The sequence below is a fragment of the Aotus nancymaae genome, unplaced genomic scaffold, assembly GCF_030222135.1.
Source record: "Aotus nancymaae isolate 86718 unplaced genomic scaffold, 86718_ANA_hifiasm-v0.15.2.pri h1tg000041l, whole genome shotgun sequence".
Lineage (NCBI taxonomy): Eukaryota > Metazoa > Chordata > Mammalia > Primates > Aotidae > Aotus > Aotus nancymaae.
In genome coordinates this window covers 40,677,994-40,694,147 of record NW_026988455.1, presented here as the reverse complement: position 1 = coordinate 40,694,147, position 16,154 = coordinate 40,677,994, and the positions used below count along the sequence as shown (strand labels likewise).

Genomic DNA, 16,154 nt, shown 5'->3' with positions numbered 1-16,154 from the left:
TGCAGAGCACAGAGGATTCTTATAGAAGAGAAACTGCTCTGTGTGATACTATAATGGTGGCTGCATGTCACGATCAGTTTATCCAGAATCACAGAATGTACAACACCAAGAGTGAACCCTATTTTAAACCATGGACTTTGAGTGATAATAATGGGTCAGTGTAGGTTCATCAGTTGTAACAAACATACCATTCTATAGGGTGTTGATAATGGGGAAGGCCATGCGTGTATGGGGGCAGGTGTATATGGGAAATCTCTACCTTTCTCTCAATTTTGCTGTGAACCTAAAATGACTCTTTAAAGTCTATTATTAAAAACAAATAAATAGATAAATAAATGGGATCGCTCAGATTCAGATAAGCTTTGATCGTCACCCCAAAAAGTTAAAAAAAATTAAGTCTATTAAGTGCTTGGATAATATAAACTTGAAAAAAAATCACAGATTGTTAGGTCTTAATAATACTATCGCTGAACTGTGTCTAAGGCTAAGCCTAAATTGTTGGGATTTCCTGAAGCTTTTGATGCTAGAGAGAATGCTTCCTTGAACTTCCTAATTATATAGCAGAAGGTGACGTCTTTGAAGCCTTCAAGAATGCAATTGAAGGAGTCCAGCGAACTAAAGAGTAGAGTTCAGTGGGCATCACAGAAGATTTCGGAGATTCGAGAATATTAGTCTTAGGTTATGGGCTAGACTGCAGCTGTGGACTATGAGGTACTTGACAATGGCACAGGGAAACTTCAGAATAACTTCGGTATCCATCTTTATCATTGTTTTTGAAGAATATTGATCCTTTGGGGGAAACAACTTCCCTGAAATCCAATGCTTTCTTGTACTTTTCACTGGATATAGAAGGATGGCCCATATCAGTCTCCTCCAGCTTTCCCCAAGATCAGAGAGGCAGAGCAGGTTGCTTTATTGCTTCCTGTGGAGACCTGAAGACTACCCTGGGCAGTGGGTCTGATAGAAGGAGGTACTGACACCCCAGGTGCACTGGAGCTTCTCTTCTAGTCCAGTTTCTTCCTTTCAGAAAGACTTCTCTTCCTCCACCCTTTTCTAGCTAAGAGGTTTAGAAGCTAAGGTATTGAGCAGCCTTCAGGAGGAAAGCACGAAATAAAGGATTCCTGCAATAGGAGTTAGATTCAACCAGGTGACTTCTAAAGTCCCTGGCAATTATAAGACTGATTTCTTTGAGTGCTTATTCAAATAGGCAAATTTATGGTTAATTTAATGTTTTTTTTTTTTTTAAGTTTCATTATTTTATAGTTGCTTGACCTTATAGTTAAGATAGAATATTTAAAGATGTTAAAAAAACAGAATTTTATAGTAAATATATATATTTTTTGAAATGGAGTCTTGCTCTGTTGCCAGGCTGGAGTGCAGTGGCACAATCTTGGTTCACTGCAAACTCCGCCTCCCGGGTTCAATCAATTCTCCTGCCTCAGCCTTCTGAGTAGCTGAGACTACAGGCATGTGCCACCACGCCCAGCTAGTTTTTGTATTTTTTGTAGAGGTGGGGTTTCACCATGTTGATCAGGATAATCTTGATCTCTTGACCTCGTGATCTACACGCCTCAGCCTCCCAAAGTGCTGGAATTACAGGCATGAGCCACTATGCCTGGCCAGTAAATTAATTTTGAAAATAAAAATCAATAAAGCAATGTGACTATGTAAAGATTAAAGGAATTATATGAGTTATGTGCAAATAATGTTTAGTATTTATTTTGTGCTTACTTTGTGTTTTCTATGCCTTATCTCTAATTCTTACAATAATTCTTTGAAGCAGTGGTGATCATCCTCTTTTACAGAGGGAGAGCTGAGGCACAAGGAGATAAGTAACATGTTTAAAATCATATAGTTGCTATCTGAGCAACTATATAAGCAAAAAAAAAAAGATGCCATTGGTTAAAAACAGTGAACAAATTTTATTTTAAAAAGACTTACTGAGAGATCATACTCAACAGTGTTGCTATTTCTTTTTTTTTTTTTTTGAGATGGAGTCTCGCTCTGTCACCAGACTGGAGTGCAATGGTGCCATCTCAGCTCACTGCAGCCTCCACCTCCTGGGTTCAAGCGATTCACATGCCTCAGCTCAGCCTCCCGAGTAGCTAGGATTACAGACATGCGCCACCACGCCCAGCTAATTTTTGTATTTTTATTAGAAGCGGGGTTTCACCATGTTGGCCAGGCTGGTCTCGAACTCCTGGCCTCAAGTAATCTGCCTGCCTCGGCCTCCCAAAGTGCTGGAATTACAAGCATGAGCTACTGGGCCTGGCTTCGCTCTTTCTTTTCTTTCTCTCTTTCCCTTATACTCTTTCTCCCTCCTTTTCTTTCTTTTTCTCTCTTTCTCTTTTTTAACTTTTGAAAACATAATACATACAGGACATTCAAGATTCGCTAGAAGAGAATCAACCACAGAGGAGTGAAGTCCTGTGTCATTTCTCCCTTATCCATAAACTAATGATTTTATTAACAATAGGTGACCAGGCATGGTGGCTCATGCCTATAATCCCAGCACTCTGGGAGGCTGAGGTGAGTGGATTACTTGAGGTGAGGAGTTCAATACTAGCCTGGCCAACATGGTGAATACCCATCTTTACTAAAAATACAAAAAAATTAGCTGGGCGTGGTGGAGGGTGCTGGTAGTCCCTGCTACTCAGGAGGCTGAGGCATGAGAATCACTTGACCTTGTGAGGTGGAGGTCCTAGTGACCTGAGATTGTGCCACTGCACTCCAGCCTGGGTGACAGAGTGAGACTCTGTCTCAAAAATAAATAAATAAATAAAATAGCAATAGGTAACATTTGCTAAGCACTGATTATATGGCAGGCTTTGTTGTCACCATTTTATATATTAATATAAACTCAATTCTCATAAGATAATTAGGATGTAGGTACATCTATTATCACCATTTTGCTAATTTGGAAATTATAAGAACCTCCACATGGTGTACCTCAAAGGCCTGGACCTTGAGGCCTTACCCATTGTGTGATAAAAGGGAACAGAGCAGCTCCATCAAGGCACAGCAGCCATGTTTCTCAATTAAGAACTGCTCCATTCTTATGGGGGTCCAAATTAGGGTGATCAGCTCCTCTGTTTTGCCTGGGACTTCCCCAGTTTTAGCAGTCAAAGTCCTATATCACAGTCAACCTCTCAGTCCCAGGCAAACCAAGATGGTTGGTCATCCTAGTCCAAGTAGTGTTTGTTTATTTTTTTCGAGATGGAGTTTCATTCTTGTTGCCCAGGCTGGAGTGCAATGGTGTGATCTCTGCTCACTACAATCTCAGTCGCCGGGGTTCAAGTGATTGTTCTGCCTCAGCCTTCCAAGCAGCTGGGACTACAGGTGCCCGCCACCATGCCCAGCAATTTTTTTTTTTTTGTATTTTTAGTAGAGACAGGGCCTCGCCATGTTGGCCAGGCTGGTCTTGGACTCCTGGCCTCAAGTAATCCACCTGCCTTGGCCTCCCAAAGTGCTGGAATTATAAGTGTGAGCCACTGCACCCAGCCTAGTAGTGTTTGTTTTGAGGGAAGGTGGGTTGGAACCTATCTGGAGCAGGTGGGTGGTATCCCTCCTGATAAGAGAGTTGACAGGACCTTCATTCCTTAAAGTGAATATCTTTTCAGCCAGGTGCAGTGGCTCATGCCTCTAATCCCAGCACTTTGGGAAGCTGAGGTGGGTAGATCACCTGAGGTCAGGAGTTCGAGACCAGCCTGGCTAACATGGTGAAGCCCCATCTCTATGAGAAATACAAAATTAGCTGGGTGTGGTGGCACATGTCTGTAGTTCCAGCTGCTTGGGAGGCTGAGACAGGAGACTCACTTGAACCTGGGAGGCGGAGGCTGCAGTGAGCTGAGATTACCCCACTGCACTCCAGCCTGGGCAAGACAGAGTAAGACTCTGTCTCAAAAAAATAAATAGATAAAAAAATGAATATCTTTTGATAAATCCATCCATATAAATAGTACTGTCAAGGCTGCAGACTCCCCTTCACAGGATTGCTAGAATACTCCCTGTGAGACAAGAAAAAATTAAAAGGAGATGAGACCTATACCTACATTGCATTCTAACAGATCAGAGGTGCTGATATGCTAAGGGGTGCCAAGTGTGCTGAAGAGGAACGTAATCTTACAAATTTTTTTTTCTTTTTTTTTGGTTATCTTTTGTTTTTGATCTTTTTTCTGCTTTTCTTTCTTTTTTTTCTCTGTTTTATTTATTTATTTATTTTAATCTCACAAAATTTCTGACAGCAGAAGTTCCTACCTTTCCTTTTTGGCTTTTAATGTCAGGTAATTTAAATGCAATGTCCCACATATATAGACCTACAAAATACTCTGACTTTCCACGTTTCAGTTAGTCAATAATCTGGGCTACTGCATTATCAGTGTGGCACAGATCTAAAGTGGTGTGTGCCTGTGTGTTTGTGTGTGAGTGACCTGAAATTAACCTCATTTCACCAAAGATGAAATGTCCCTTTTTTTTGAGATGGCATCTCACTCTGTCACCCAGGCTGGATGGAGTGCAATGGCGTGGTCTCGGCTCACTGAAACCTGTGCCTCCTGGTTGGTTCAAGCAATTCTCCTGCGCCAGCCTCCTGTGTAGCTGAGACTTATAGGCACATGCCACCACACCCGACTAATTTTTATATTTTTAGTAAAGAGGAGGTTTCACTATGTTGGCCAGGCTTGAACTCCTGACCTTGTGATCCACCTGCCTCGGCCTCCCAAAGTGCTGGGATTACAGGCGTGAGCCACTGCACCCAGCCAAAATGTCCCTTTAAGATACAATTTTAAAAGGGAAAGATTGCATTTTTGTCTGACTAATCTTGACATAGAGTTGCGAATAGAACAATTAAAAAAAAAAAGCAACTCAAGTTAAAAATTGTAAAGGGATGAGAAAACCAGGAATCAGTCATGTTTCTTAGCAGATGGTGGGTGCCACGAGAGGGAAGGATGGAACCATGGTCATCCTTACAAAAGGAAGCACAAGACATAGGTTTATTTGCTAAGATTTTATAAAGCCTGCCGTAAAAACGATCTCATATGAAAATCGTTCCACCTAAGAAGTGATGTTAAAAATGGCTTGCTCTCTGAAATACAAAGAGTAAATCAGTGTTTACCTTGTAATACTGGTTTAGCTCTGAAATTGCACTTAACACAGCACGAAGTGACAGAGCAAGTGACATCATTGACCAAAACAACAGGGCAGAAGTCCTACAAAGCTCAGGGCTACAGTGCAAGGCCACTGATTTTGCAACAATTTGTTTCTTTTCTGATTTAAAACAAAAAAGTGATTTTTATGCACCAGGAGATCTAATCTATTATGACGTTCATCCTTTACCAGTTAGCATTTTTCTGTGAACGTGTCATACTATGTAATCTGAGCAGTAAGAACATCGGAAACTGATTGGGAATGTGGTGGGAGATGTGGCCCTGAAAACACTGGAAACACATTGTCTCCAAGGCAAGGATCACAGTGGAGAGAGACAGTGTTCTTCTCCATAAGAGATGGGGATGTTCTGAACTATAATCAGACAAATAAATTATAAAATTAACCACCTCAGACTTTCTGATGAAAGAACTAAGGAATTAGATGTACTCTTTGATGACTTTTTGTTTGCCAAAACAATGGCCTTTCTGATTCTCTTCAGTACATATTGAACACCTACGACAGGACAGGCACCCTGGAAACCAAGGTTGAAAATGATCCGGCCTCTTCTCCAAAGGAGCTTATGTCTTCCTGAATTCACCTCCTACTGCTCTCACCCTTGCTCACTTTATTCTTTCCATTTGGGCTTCTTCGTGCATCCTCAAATGTGCCAAACCCTCTCTTGGTTCAGCACTTTTTCTTTCTTTCTCTTTCTTCTCCTTCCCTCCATCCATCCCTCCCTTCTTTTCTCTCTCTCTCTCTTTCTCTCTTTCCTTTCTTTCTTTTTTTTTTGACAGAGTCTTGTTCTGTTGCCCAGGCTGGAGTGCAGTGGCATAATTTCAGCTCACTGCTGCAACCTCTGCTTCCCAGATTCAAGCAATTCTCCTGCCTCAGCCTCCCAAGTAGCTGGAACTATAGGCACCTGCACCATGCCCGGCTAATTTTTGTATTTTTAGTAGAGAGAAGGTTTCACCATATTGGCCAGGCTGGTCTTGAACTCCTGACCTTGTGATCTACCAGCCTCGGCCTCCCAAAGTGTTAGGATTACAGGTGTAAGCCACCACACCTGGCCAGAACTTTTTTACTTACTGTTCCTTCGTGCAGACTAGCTCTTGTCTCAGATATCTCACTTAATTTATTCCCTGCTTAAAGGTCACCCTCACAAAGAAGACCTTCTTTAAGAGCCATGTAAAAGAGCATAAACACATATACACATACACCCACGTGTATATACCTTTTCATTATGTTTTATACTTTTTTTTTTTTTTACTATTTTTCTTGCCTTCATATCATTTTTTTTTTTGAAACAGAGCCTTGCTCATTTGCTTAGGCTAGAGTGTAATGGCACAATCTCAGCTCACTGCAACCTCCGCCTCCTGGGTTCAAGCAATTCTCCCACCTCAGCCTCCTATGTAGCTAGGATTACAGGCACCTGCCATCATTCCTGGCTAATTTTTGTATTTTTGGTAGATATGGGGTTTCAGAAAATTTATTGTTTATTACTATATCCCTGCTGAGTAGAACAGTACCCGACATCTCATAGATACTCAGTGAATAACTGTAGAAAGAATGAATGAAACGAAGTGGCTAAATAGACTGCTGTACTACTCACAGAAGGTTGGTCTGACTCAGTATTTTTATGTTCCTAAATCCTGAAGATCATGATTCAAATTCTAAGTGCCCTCAGAATCCTCAAGGTTAAGCTTTATTCTATGTCCAGCAAATGGCCATAGCATGAATGAGGGTAAATGATCAGGTCTTCGTTTCCCTCCTGCTTCTCTTAGTTTCATCTCCTCCAACTACAAACTGCTTTTAGCAGGGTTTTTCGTTTTTTTGTTTTTGACAGAGTCTTACTCTGTTGCCTAGGCTGGAGCACAGTGGCACCATTACTGCTCACTGCAGCCTCAAACTCCTGGACTCAAGCGATCCTCCCACGTCAGTCTCCTGAGTAGCTGGGACTACAGTCACCTGACACTGCACCCCACTAAGTTTTGTATTTTGTAGAGATGGGGTTTCACCATGTTGTCCCAGGGTGGTCTAGAACTCCTGGGCTCATGTGATCTGTTCACCTCTATCTCTCAAAGTGCTGGGATTACAGGCATGAACCATCCTGCACCCAACAGCAGTTTTATATAGTGGGCTTCTACACAAGAGTTCTTGTAAAGATATAGTTCCCTGGCCTGGCACGGTGGCTCACACCTATAATCCCTGCACTTTGAGAGACTGAGGGGGACAAATCACCTGAGGTCAGGAGTTCAAGACCAGCTTGACCAACATACAGAAACCCCATCTCTACTAAAATTAGAAAATTAGCCGGGTCAGGTGGAGCATGCCTGTAATCCCAGCCACTCGGGAGGCTGAGGCAGGAGAGCTGCTTCAACACAGGAGGCAGAGGTTGCTTTGAGCAGAGATCTCGCCATTGCACTTCAGCATGGGTAACAAGAGCGAAGCTCCATATCAAAAAAAGGAAAATAAAAGAAAAAGAAAAAAGATATGGTCTCCTAAGCTAAACAACAGGAACCAAATAACAGAAAGCAGAAAAATGAAAAGCAGTATTTGGGGTAGAATTAGGGGAAAGGAAGTTAATTCTTTGCTTTGTTACTTCTGTCATTATTTCTAAGTAACCTGTCTGAACTAGGTGAGTGAGTCAGCCCTGATGTCATAGACACTCAGCTTTCTCTAATATAGAATCTGAGGAGGACCATAAGAGAAAGAAGGAGTTTATGTTTTAACTATTTCAGAAAATAACCTTTAAAGGTAATACTGTGTTAGGAAACTTTCATTCTAATCACTTTATATTTCAATATTAGAGAAGTTGAATCAAATGCAAGTCTTGTTAACATACTCAAGATCTTTCTTGAAAATACTTTTAGAGATCGAATTGGCATCATTAGCAGGGAGGCTATTAGAAAAACAACGGTACCCAAGATTTAAACAATAAAAAATTGTTTGGCTTCTTACCAGTTGTCCACTGTTGACTGTTGAAGTGAACAGCTGTGAGCTCTGTGCTCATAGTTTTCACATGGTCTACATGTCCTTGGAGGAATCCTACAGTTGTCATTTAAACAAACATATCTTTGTCATGTTTGGAGAAGCATCTAATTTAATTCTGTTGGGGTGGTGTGAGCCTGGGTTTGAACCGGGCAATTGGGAGCATTTAGTAAAGTTCAGAGCACTGTAGGAATTGAGGTACTCCCTGTCCTTGGCATCTACTACCTGAACTCTCTGAACATACTAAGTGCTAAGTACCATCATCGGGGAGAGAGGTGATTTTAAAGAAATATGAGATATACTCCTGTTGCCTTCTTCGTACAGTCAAATTTGCTATAAGTGAAGTTTGTTTATTTCTTGGATTTCTTTGCTAAATACTGGCTCCTCAAGTCCGACTCTGCCTCAGTAGTTTTTATGTTCTTCAGGAGCTGCCCTATTGTTTTCAGGACCTACTCATTTTTATGTATTCTGTACAAATCTTCAGCAAATCACTAGAAGTAAATTTGAAGAGGATTGGATTTGGAGTCAGAAGACCTGCACTCCAGCTGAGCGCAGTGGCTCACGCCTGTAATCCCTGCACTTTGGGAGGCCAAGGCAGGTGGATCACTTGAGGTCAGGAGTTTGAGACCAGCCTGGCCAATGTGGTGAAACCCTGTCTCTACTAAAAAGCAAACATTAGCTGGATGTGGTGGCATGTGCCTGTAGTCCCAGCTACTCAGGAGGCTGAGGCAGGAGAATTGCTTTGAACCTGGGAGGCAGAGGTTGCAGTGAGCTGAGATCGCGCCACTGCACTCCAGCCTGGGCGACAGAGTGAGACTCCAACTCAAAAAAAAAAAAAGAAGACGTGGACTCTAGCTCTGATTTAAGACTTATCTATTGACAAATACAGATGTTCCTGGACTTACAGTAGGATTATGTCCTGATAAACCTATCATGAGTTGAAAATATTGTATATCAAAGGTGCATTTGATATAACAACAGAAAAAAATAAGAAAAATACATTTGAAACACTTAACTAGCTATGGCTACTAAACACCATTGCTTAACCTAGCTTATTTTAAGTACGTTCAGAACTCTTAAATTAGTCTATGATTGGACAAAATAATCTGGCAACACAGTACACTGTTGAGTATTGATGGTTTACTCTTGTGATTATGTGGCAGACTGGGAGCTTTGGCTCTCTGTCACTGCCTGGCATTGCATAACTTAGCATACTGCTTTATATTGAAAGTGTATTGCTTTTGCACCATATAAAGCCTGAAAACCCTAAGTAGAACCATTGTTAGTCAGGGACCATCTGTAGTAATAACACAACCACCATAGAATTGTGTTGGGGATCGAGTGAGATCATGTATGTGAAAATAATTTGTAAACAGTAAAGATTATACAAAATAAAATGTATAAGCTGTATTTTCTTATGCACCCCTCTCGATAGTAAAGATTATCTACAGAGTAAAGTCCACATGCAATGGCCTGTTAGATGTCCTCTGCAATAGGACCCATTCCTCATACCTTCTATATGAAACCTATTCTTCAGACAGTTCAAGCTTTCACAATCCCCTGAAGAAAGGATTACTTTTACATATCTATAACCTATGTGAACACAATTCCCTCTTCTTAGAATGTCCTTCCATTTAGGTTTCCAAATTGAAACTCCACTCGTTTTTAAAGGTTTAAATCAAGTACCATTTCTTATTAGTTTGTATCAGGTATGTGTCACTTGTTATACTCAATACTTTATTGTGGAAATGTGGGTACATGCATGATCTCCCTACAAACAGGAAGCTTTCTGAGTAAGTGAAAGCATTATGCCTAATTGATGTTTTGTAATTTTTTTTTTTTTTTTTTTTTTGAGACAGAGTCTGACTCTGTTGTCCAGACTGGAGTGCAGTGGCGCACTCTCTGCTCACTTGCAGCCTCTGCCTCCTGGGCTCAAGCCATTCTCCTGCCTCAGCCTCCCAAGTAGCTGGGATTACAGGTGCCCACCACCACGCCTGGCAAATTGTTATATTTTTAGTAGAGACAATGTTTCACCATGTTGGCCAGGCTGGTCTCAAACTCCTGACCTCAGGTAATCCACCTGCTTTGGCCTCCCAAAGTGATGGGATTACAGGCATGAGCCACCATGCCTGGTCTATGTTTTTTTGATTCTTTAAGGTGTTTTGAATAGCCTTGACATTCAATGTAATTTGCTAACAGATAGAATAAATGAACAAACTCAGAAATAGAAATTTGTTTCATATGCCTGTCTTAATCTGTTTTCTGTTGCGTATAACATAATACCTGAAACTGGGTAATTTATAAAGAAAAGAAATTTAGGCTGGGCTCGGTGGCTCACACCTGTAATCCGAGCACTTTGGGAGGCCAAGTTGGTTGGATCACTGGAGGTCAGGAGTTTCAGACCAGCCTGGCCAACATGATGAAACCCTGTCTCTACTAAAAAAAATACAAAAATTAGCTGGATATGGTGGCACACACCTGTAATCCCAGCTACTTGGGAGGCTGAGTCAGGACAATCACCTGAACCTGAGGGCAGAGGTTGCAATGAGCTGAGATTGTTCTACTGCTCTCCAGCCTCACAAGAGTGAGACTCTGTCTATAAAATATATATACACACACACACACACACACACACACACACATAATATATATATAAAATATATATATATTTCTTATAGTTATGGAGGCTGAAAAGTCCAAGGTTGAGGCGTTCTTGCTTATGGGGACTCTCTGCTGAGTCCCAAGCAGCACAGGAAGTCACATGGTAGGGAGATGGGCATGCTAGCTCAGGCCTCTCTTCCTCTTGTTACAGAGTCACCACTCCCACTCCCATGATAACTCATTAATTTGTTAGTCCATTAATCCATTAATTTATTAATCCTGAATGGATTAATCCATTCCAGAGGGCTCTGCCTTCATGGCTAAGTCACCTCTTAAACACCCCACATCTTAATATTACCACATTGGGGATTAAATTTCAACATTAGTTTTGGAGGGGACAAATATTCGAGCCATAGCAATACCATTTTTAGATGCTATAACTAGATACCATAACTATGTTTATGGTCATCTTCAATGGGCATGTTAATCTATTTGGTGGAGCCCATTGGAAATTTAGGTATTTTTGTGTGAATTTTTTTTCTTCTCTAGGAAAGTCATAGAGATATAAACTTTTCCCCTGAAGGATTCTGTTAAACTCTGCACAAAATCTCCCTGGATAATGGAGTCATTTGGAGAATGTATTTTATTTTTTATTTACTTTTCAATCTACAAAGTACTGTTTTTGTCTGTTGTTTCTTTTCAACCTCACAGCAGTAATGAGACACATGTATTATTATTCTGTTTGTAAATGAGAAACTTCTGACTCAAAAAGTTTAGAGACTCTACCAAAGCTTTGGAGACCACAAAGCCAGAGCCAGGCCTCAAACCCAGGTCTCTGGATGCCAAAACCAGTGTTCTTTCTTCTAAGAACTGTTGGAACTTGGCAAAAACTCAGTAAAGTTTTAACTTTATTTCTTTTGTTTCTCTTTAGGCAGGAACAGCTCTGAAAATATACTTAAAAAATTAAGTCACTTAGGTTATTTTTTCTTTTCAATGTGTCATAATTGGATACTGTGTATAGATAATGTGATGGAAGAAGGGGTCTCATATAAGGCTCTATGTGTATATTTCTCTTAAGATGCTCTTACCCTGAATTGTGTTTTTGAGTCTCAGGGAATGTATTCATTGCTGTGCCAGTTGATGTAGTCACAGGAAACCTACTCTGATAGGAAAAGCCAACTGTCTTTAAAATGCCTTTTAAAATACCTTGAACTAGGGATGACTCCTAGTTCAAGACAGCAACATGAGCATACTCATTATTCCTCTCTCCCAGGACTAATTTAAAATAATATCAGGACAATAAAAAAGATATAGCCCATAGAAATGAAGAGAATTGCAGGTGATAATGAGCAGATGAGAAGAGGGAAAACAGATGCTTTAAGAGGTTTATAAGAAAGCAGAGAGGAAGAAGGGGAGGCACCTGCACTCTAGAATATGAGAGAAGGAACAATAAGGATAGAAGTCACCAAGTTGCCTTGAAGAACTCTGGAGAAGCTTTGGACTCAGAGCTGGAGCCTCAGTCCAAGATGTCCAATAGCAACATAGTAGGAGTTCTAAAAAGACAAAACACTCATGGCAGAGAGGAGGGAACTGTCAAAGAAAGACCATTCCCTTAGCTAAAGGGAGATCTTCAAAATCAAAGGATTCTGGTCAGGTGCAGTGGTTCATGCCTGTAATCCCAGCACTTTGGGAAGCCAAGGTGGGCAGATCACCTGATGCCAGGATTTGAGATCAACCTGACCAACATGGTGAAGCCTTGTCTCTACTAAAAGTACAAAAATTAGCTGGGTTTGGTAATCCCAGCTACTTGGGAGGCTAAGGCAGGAGAATCGCTTGAACCCAGGAGGCAGAGATTGCAGTAAGCTGAGATTGTGCCACTGCACTCCAGCCTGGACAACAGAGCCAGACTCCTTCTCAGAAAAAACAACAACAACAACAACAACAGCAAAAACAGCGGGGTGTAGTGGTGCATGCCTGTAATCTCAGCTACTGGAGTGACTGAGTCAGCAAAATCGCTTGAACCCAGGAGGTAGAGGTTGCAGTAAGCTGAGATTGTGCCACTGTACTCTAGCCTAGGTGACAGACTGAGAAAATGTCTAAAAAAAAAAAAAAATTATTCACAAGAGCCATGTGGGTTTGAAAAAAAAAAGGAATAAGACTCATATTTAGAGATCTCATTGTGAAACCTGAGAACACCAATGATTCAAAATGAAAGTTTACATCCATGCCATGCACTTTTGTGGATGTATGTCTGTAAAATGAGGGTGAAAACCAAGAAAGAAGAAGACATATGGTTTGGTGGCAATGACTTTAACCTGTCCCAAAAGAACTCTGGTCTTTGCCTTGAGCTTCTGAGAGTCATCTCTAAGTCCCTGGATCCTCCTCGTGTTGGACAGGAGTGTCTTTGTTTGCCTGGAGGTCTTTGGCTAGCCAGACAGTAACAAATGTGATTTAGGGTGGAGCTTTGATCCATGCCAAAAATATGATTTAGGCTGAGAGCTTGGGGTCACACCTTAAGTGGCTGGAGACTGGAAACTAATATTAGCCATGTGAATTGTCAATCATGTCTTTGTAATGGAGCCTCAATAAAAGCTCTGAACACAGAGGCTCTACTGAGCTTCCCTGGTTAATGACAGTCTGTGCTTACTGTCATACATCAATGCTGGAAAAGTACTGTGTCCTGATCCATGGGGAGAGGCCAATGGAAGATCTGCACTTGGTTCTTCCCTTGTCATTGCTCTATGCTCTTCTTCCTTTGACTGATTTTAATCTATATCCTTTTTCTGTGGTAAATCTTAACTGTGAGTATAACTCAAAAGTTCTGTGAGTCCCTCTAGCAAATTATCAAAACTAAAGGTGGTTTGGAGAACTCCTCAAACTTGCAATTTAATGAGGGTGATCTTTTTTTTTTCTTTTTTTTTTTTGAGACAGAGGCTCACTCTGTTACTTAGGCTGGAGTGCAGTAGTGGTGGGATCATAGCTCACTGCAGCCTCAAACCCCTGGGCTTAGGCAATCCTCCTACTTCAGCCTCCCGAGTAGCGGGGACTACAGGCACATGCCACCAGGCTCAGCTAATTTTTTATCTTTTGTAGAGATGGAGTCTCAGTATGTTGCTCAAGCAAGACTCAAACTCTTGGGCTCAAGTGATCTTCCCACCTCGGCCTCTCAAGTGTGGATTACAGGTATGAGCTATGCACCTGGCCTGGGGGTGGTCTTGTGTGGGCTGTGTTCCCTCTCACTTTGCAATTGTCTTAAGTCTTAAGCTTTATGAATGGCAGTACTAACTTAGAGGAATATTAAAACAGCATTCAAGTATAACAATTGTGTAACCAAGAAGAAAATTAGTCCAATTTAGGAGAGTGATCAGCAGACTTACAGAAGTCTATTTTCAAGGAAATGAATGGAATATATTTCAGATAATAGCCATTGATAATGAAAAGTTGCAAAATATTAGGATATGGTAGAAAAAACCTATGAGTCTTAACAAAGCAAAAAAGAATAGCCAGAAGCTCTAGCTAAAGCAAAACATTTACCAGAATGTCATGTTTCAAATATGAAATAATTTTAAACATGATATTTTTCAGCAAATCTTAAAATATTAGAGAGGGTAATCTATTTAACCTTGGTGCTAGTGTATTTTCTTTTGAGCGACACAATGATTATAGGATCAGAAATGTAGTCAAGGGAATGTAATTATTAGCACTCTCTGGCTGTATGATGAATAATGTGATGAATAGTCATAATAATGTAAAATTTGTTTATTGATTATCAGCTTTTAAAATAAACCATTGCACAAAGCATGGAGAAGTTAATCCTGATTAAGAACAGAATGTAAACACTCTCAGCTTTGACGATGTTAAAGTAAAGCTCCAGATGACAGATTTTAAAAGATGAAAAGTAGATAGGGAAAAGGGAAGGAGTAGTTAGAATGCAGATACTCCCATTTTATAAAATGAGGCATCAAGAGAATTCTGTTGAAAATTGATGGAAAAATTAAATAATAATGACAAAAATGATCCTGAGAGCAGTGCGGAAGAGGATGTTCTATCTGGAAAAATAGAAAACACTTAATCCACTTCACACTGTAAATGAAACTATTAATTACAGGTAAAGTATAGACCCTTTCAAAGGCAAAACAGTAATGCTTTAAAAGATAATACAGAAAAAAATAGATTCATGATTTCTATATGAGAGAATGATTTTAAAACATGTTAAACATTAAGAAGCCCCAACCTTGAAGATAAGGATTGATGAATTTGATTACAGTGAAATAAGAACATTAAAAATAAAATAATGGGGCCAGGCATGGTGGCTCACGCCTGTAATCCCAGCATTTTGGGAGGCCTAGGTGGGTGGATCACAAGGTCAAGAGTTCAAGACCAGTATGACTAACATAGTGAAACCCCGTCTCTACTAAAAATGCAAAAATTAGCCAGGTTTGATGGCATGCACCTGTAATCCCAGCTACTTGGGAGACTGAGGCAGGAGAATCGCTTGAAGCCAGAAGGCGAGGGTTGCAGTGAGCTGAGATCGTACCACTGCACTCTAGCCTGGGCGACAGAGGGAGACTCCATCTCAAAATAAATAAATAAACAAATAAAATAAATAAAAATAATGAAATAAAACAGTGGATGGGGGGCGATGGGAGGGAACTTACAGGGTAGATCAATAGGTGCAGCAAGCCACATGTATCCCTACGTAACAAACCTGCACGTTTTGCACATGTATCCCAGAACTTAAAGTTAAAAAAAAAATTGGCCTGGTGCGGCAGCTCAAGTCTGTAATCCCAGCACTGTGGGAGGCTGAGGCAGGCGGATCACAGGGTCAGGAGTTTGAGACCAGCCTGACCAACATGGTGAAACCCCATCTCTACTAAGTATACAAAAACTAGCTGGGCATAGTGGCACATGCCTGTAATCCCAGCTACTCAGGAGGCTGAGGCAGGAGAATTGCTTGAACCTGGGAAGTGGAGGTTGCAGAGCTGAGATAGTGCCATTGCACTCCAGCCTGGGTGACAGAGCAATACCCCGTCTCAAAAAAAAAAAAAAAAAAAAAAAAAATTGTAAAAAGGCAAGCCACAGACTTGAAAATATCTAGAATACATATTTAATAGATATTTGTTATAGCCAACAAAGGACCCATATCTAGAGTATATAAGAACTTATATACCCCAATAAGAAAATACAACTTAATAGAAAAATGAGCAAATAGACTCAACAGCCACTTCAAAACAGGATATAATTAATTGATCAATAAACATATGATAAAATATTCAATCTCAGCCAGCCAAAAAATGCAAATTAAAACAGTAAAGAGATATCACTACTACACACCTGTTAGAATAGCTAAAATTTAAAAAGACTGAAAAATAGCAAGGATTGCTCCTGGAACTCTCATCTACAGCTGGTGAAAAGAGAAA

The 16,154-nt window shown here is 40.6% G+C and overlaps 1 protein-coding gene across 1 annotated transcript in view; it reads left to right on the top strand.

The window, feature by feature from the left end:
* Positions 1 to 16,154, top strand: part of TMC1 (transmembrane channel like 1) — a 479,796-nt gene that overhangs the window by 6,672 nt on the left and 456,970 nt on the right. The window contains exon 3 of the mRNA XM_064361646.1: positions 13,828 to 13,917. Within this exon, the coding sequence (XP_064217716.1) occupies positions 13,830 to 13,917 (88 nt within the window). The 5' untranslated portion in view covers positions 13,828 to 13,829. The remainder of the gene's footprint in view (positions 1 to 13,827; positions 13,918 to 16,154) is intronic.